Source organism: Mesoplodon mirus, assembly GCF_964341445.2.
Source record: "Mesoplodon mirus genome assembly, chromosome: 2".
Lineage (NCBI taxonomy): Eukaryota > Metazoa > Chordata > Mammalia > Artiodactyla > Ziphiidae > Mesoplodon > Mesoplodon mirus.
In genome coordinates, this window is record NC_138977.1 from 83519803 (window position 1) to 83524751 (window position 4949).

At 53.8% G+C, this 4949-nt stretch overlaps 1 protein-coding gene across 1 annotated transcript; it reads right to left on the bottom strand.

The window, feature by feature from the left end:
• Nucleotides 1-1687: 1687 nt before the first annotated feature.
• PHOX2B (paired like homeobox 2B) lies at nucleotides 1688-4602 on the bottom strand (the record flags this gene model as incomplete). Its single annotated transcript, XM_082607475.1, has 3 exons — nucleotides 4213-4602; nucleotides 3168-3355; nucleotides 1688-2203 (listed from the first exon to the last, which is right to left on the bottom strand). Exons 1-3 carry the CDS (start codon nucleotides 4451-4453, stop codon nucleotides 1688-1690), a joined length of 945 nt encoding a protein of 314 aa, XP_082463601.1. The 5' UTR covers nucleotides 4454-4602.
• Between the last annotated feature and the right edge of the window lie 347 nt (nucleotides 4603-4949).

Genomic DNA, 4949 nt, shown 5'->3' on the forward strand with positions numbered 1-4949 from the left:
ACACTCTTGGAAAACTATATGCACATGTAGAAATATTTCCCTTTTAAATAGAAGCATTCATTTAACACATATAAATAAATTCCAAAATCTGAAACATAACTTATGACGCTTATGTTCACAAACATAGTCCAACAAGAAGGAAAAAATAAAAAAGAAATCAGACAGACATGCACCTGATAACAAAAATATATACCATTGTCTGAACCGTGGTCTCTCTAAACACAAAGGAATTGAACCCGTGAGAACCTTATTATTCCATAAAGACACACCATAGAGACTACAAGAAGAGAAAAACATTATACGGTCACGTAGAGGAGACGGTCTGTACTGATATTAACACGATACAATTGAGTCACAGAACACGGTTGTAGAAAGACACCAAAAAAGTTAAAGCCTCAACATTCAACTAATATCTATAGTTTGTGCCTTTTAAAATAAAAAACAAATAAACAAAAAATCCCAACAGAGATGTCTAAACTGCGAGAAGAATGGAATCATCAATATACAGTCCATCCACCATACAGGATGTGCGTCCATTTCGGATGAAACAGAAATGCAGAGACACTTCTGCAAACTTGTGTGCGCCTCTTTTCCTTGCTGGGTAGATTTCTCTGCAGCCATTTGCGTGGACTGCAATTGACTCCAATCCAAAGCAGTGCCAAAAAGTTCAGTAAAAGCTGGTGGAAGAAAATGCCGGTTGGGGTGTCAGGAGAGAAAAAAAGGGAAGAGTTGCGAGATATGTGACATCGTTTGCAGAGTTTGAGGATGAAAAGGCATTTCATGTATAGGGCATCTTTCAGGGCCGAGTGGCTGCACAGATTCAGGTTGCGAGCTGCAACTGTGCGCGGTTCGGATGCGCAGATGGCGGAATGCTGTTCGACGAGGTGGGGCTGGCAAGCGGGCGCGAGGAAGTCACCTTGGCCGCGGGGACCATCTGCACGAATCGTCGCCGCAGTGGCCCGAATCCAAGGACAAGAGGGGAAGCGGGGCGTCTGGAAGGCCTTCCTACTCTCCCTGAAGAGGAGCCCCAAGGGAGTCTGTGCTGTCCGGGGTGGGGGGCGCGGATGAATTTAGGGATTCGCAAGATGGAGCCCTCACACAGTGCCAGCCGCAGCTTCCCTCTTACCCCCTTTACTTTGTTTTATTTATTTTTCTTAGATTTTAAAAACTTTCGGGTTTTTAAAAAATTGTTACTTCCTTTTTTTTTTTAATTTGGGGGAGTTTTGATTACTTTTTTCTTTTTCTAAGCAAGTCACTGAGTTGGTTGTGGCCTCCCACCCCTCTCTCCCTGTCACCCTCCTCGGGCCACAGACACACATTCCCCGAGACAGACATACACCGACACGCAGACACAGCCCCCTGAGATTCCCCCCGAGTCCAGGCCGCGCCGCTCACACGTCCCCGGCGGCAAGCGAAGCCCTGGCCCGTCTGCGCGGCCCTGAGGCAGGTGCGAAGCCAGGGAGGTGTGTTGTTTGGTTTGGTTTGGTTTGGGGGTTAAGGAAGGGGGCAGGAGTGGGGTTGAAATGGAGGCGACGCCGTTTTCTCTTTATTCTTATCGCGATTACTTTAGGCTCTCAAGGAAAAAGCCACGACAGCAGCGACAACAGCCTTGGGCCTACCCGCTCGCCCACTCGCCCGCCAGGCCCCGGCTCGCCCGCTGCCGCCGCCGCCGCCGCAGGATCCCAGATCAGAACATACTGCTCTTCACTAAGGCGGCTTTGGCACCGTTGGGTCTTTGGAGCGAAGATAGGACGCTGGCGAAGGGGCCCCCGAGCGAATCCGGGATGGAGGTGATGGGCCCGGGGCCGGGAGCCCAGCCTTGTCCAGGGCCCCCGGCCGCAGCCAGGCCTCCGGCTGCCGCCGCCGCCGCTGCCGCTGCCGCCGCAGCCGCCGCCGCCGCCGCCGCCGCCGCGCCGCTCTTGCCGGGTTCGCCTCCCGGCCCCCCAGGCCCCGCCGCCCCCGGGGCTCCTGCAGGGCTGGGCCCACCGCCGCCGCCGCCAGTCGCCCCGCAGCTGGGAGTGGGGTTGGGGTTGGGGCCCGGGCCCCCAGTGCTGTCCGGATCGGTGCTCTTGGCCTCTTTGCTCTCGTCGTCCCGGGAGGAGTCGGACTTCTTTCCCGAAGAACCGTTCTTGGCCGCGGCCGCTGCAGCCGCGGCCGCGCGCTCCTGCTTGCGGAACTTGGCGCGGCGGTTCTGGAACCACACCTGGCCCGAGAGGAGAAGAGAGGCGGCGAAGCAGCAAGAGAAAGAAGCCAACGGGAAAGAAAAGCGGTTAGGGCGGCCCACGTTCCATTTCAGCTTGTTTTAAACTCCACGCGCCGCGGATACCCCCGCGCCTGTGGCTGGTGCATCTTTTGAGAAACTTTCTTAGGGCGACTTGAGCATGTCCCGGAAATGGTGGCTTGCAGGAGAGGTGAAAAGGCTGCAGGTCCCAGAAAGGCCCTAAAATGGAAGCCCTTATTTGGGCGGACCTTTGCTCAGTCTACTTCCTGAGCCACTCCAAACTCGCCATCGCCTCTAGGCCTCAGGTCTCAAGTTAAACTCTGAGTGGTAGACAGAAGGCGGTGGGGGTGGGTGGGTGGGGGAGCTCTGGGCTTGGGGCCTGCTGCCCATCCTGGCCTTTGGGCCTGGAAGAGCTAGCGTTGGTGCGTACCGCCCCTCCACTGGGGGGCTCACGGGCAGAGCCGCCACGGCCTGCTCTTGAGCGCACCTGTGTCCCTAAAAGGTTAGAGTACCGCGCGGATCTTGACCTACATAGAATCCCAGACCCTTTGCGAATCTGCTGCAAGTCACAGTTCCCGGGAAAATGCACCTGTACCTCTACGCCATTAGCTCCGAGTTAAAAGCTCTTGAGTTAGGAGGGATTTGGCAAAACTACTTATACTACGGAGGCAAAGTCTGCACTCCTCCCCCAGGGCACTCCCTGTCCCCAAAATGGCTCTCCCATGGCCCCTGAATGCCTCTGCGGCGCTAGCTGGGGTGGGAGCACTTTGCAGCTGTGAATTTATAGCCAAGAACGCGCTCCCTAACCCTTCCTCGCGCGCACGGCCCCTCCGGACCTGGCCTTTCAGGAGAGGCCGGAGAGCTCGGACCTTCAGTAGAATCACCCGCACTGCACCCCTGCCCCGCGCGATGCTGCAAAGCCGGATCGGCTTCCGGGAGCGCGTACCTGGACTCGCGCCTCGGTGAGGTCGATCTTCAGGGCCAGCTCCTCCCGGGTGTAGATGTCGGGGTAGTGCGTCTCCGCGAAGACCCTCTCCAGCTCTTTCAGCTGCGCACTAGTGAAAGTGGTGCGGATGCGCCGCTGCTTGCGCTTCTCGTTGAGGCCGCCGTGATCCGTGAAGAGCTTGTAAGGAACTGGAGGACAACAGAGGGGACAGAGTATGAGCAAAATGGTCTGGAGCGCGCGAGCCGCAGAGCCGGAATGTGGGGACTCCAGAGGTCAGATGGTGCTGGAGCCGCCGCCGCCGACACCGGCGCGGGAGAGTGGCCGAGAGGAGCTGGCGAGAAAAACCCGAGCAAATTAGTTATACACGGAAGCAGGGGCGCAGACTTCGGGCTGTGGTGGGGTCCCTCCGGGCACAAGCGCCTTTGGGTGGGTTGAAATAGCGCATTGGAGACGGCTGAAGGCCGGGGACACGGGAATGCTTTGATGAGGAAGAACGAGAGAGGAAAAAGAGTCCGAAAACCTCAGTCGGAATATCAGGAAGCCAGGGATGAAGTTACCAAACCCTCCCACGGTTGAAACTTTTTAATTCTCAAAAGTTGACCCGGCCCAAAAGTTGGGGGATAGCGCTGCAAAAAGAAAAGAAAAGAAAAGAAAAGAAAGAAAGAATCAGAAAAATGACCCGCCAAAGAGGTGTGAGCCGCTGTCGGATCTTAAAAAAAGAGACACTGCCAGTAATGAGCTTTACTCTTTGTTATTTAATTATTTTCTAAGCTTTACGTCTCATCGCAAAGTAAATAAATTATGCCTATCATTTTGGCAGCTTAAGATAATTTTGTTGGCGGTTCGGGTGTGACTAGGATAGTGTAACCCTGTAAGTGAATTACCCCTCCCTGCAATCGCTTCTAACGTGATAAATTCTTTCATTTGTGTAAGCAAATTTCGTTTGGTAAATACTAAACACATTTCCATTTTCAAATGCAATCAAGGCTTCCTATATACGAGCGGAAAGGCGGCTTCCTCAGCTGAGAAAGCTGGCGGTCCTTACCTGCGGCGTACGGACTGCTCTGGTGGTCCCTGAGGGTGCCGAGGCTGCAGGATCCTGGCGTGAGGGACGGGCAGCCGGACGTGGCCCCAAAAGTGGTCCTTATCGGGTTATACTGGAAGCCACTGGCCTGGCTGCAGGAACTGAAGTCAGCATAGGCTGAAGCCAGGCTCGAGGTGTCCATCCCGGCCATACAGGACTCGTAGGCAGAGGAATTGAGGTAAGAATATTCCATTTTATACATTGAAAAGGCTCTGGATGGCTCAGCCAAGTGGAAAAATGAAATAAAAGATGGGTATGGAGAAGGTGGCTGGAGTGGGGAGATGTGCACAGCTCAACGCCTGCCTCCAAACTGGCCTCCTTACTACCAGCAGAGCCTAGTTTTATGAAAAAGCCTCCTATGAGATGCCTTGTCTGAGGTCTCTAGAGCATATAGTCCTCATAATAAACTTGGCTCTTTCCACTTGGACAATAGCAAAGCGGTTGGTCTTATTGCTGGCGCTTTTTACATGACAATAACTCATCCGTCTATTGGGCTGGCACTGGGGAACTGAGCTGTCCAACCTCCCTATCATTGATTCCTGCATCTCTAATTAGAATTTAATACCACACCATTACGCACTGAGCCCCTGATCCTCCCTTCTAACCAGCTCCCTGCCCTTTAATTCAATCACACTACTTGGAAATAATGAAAGTTGGGTGACGATTCTCCCTGATCCAATTTCCCTGAGCTTTTAAGC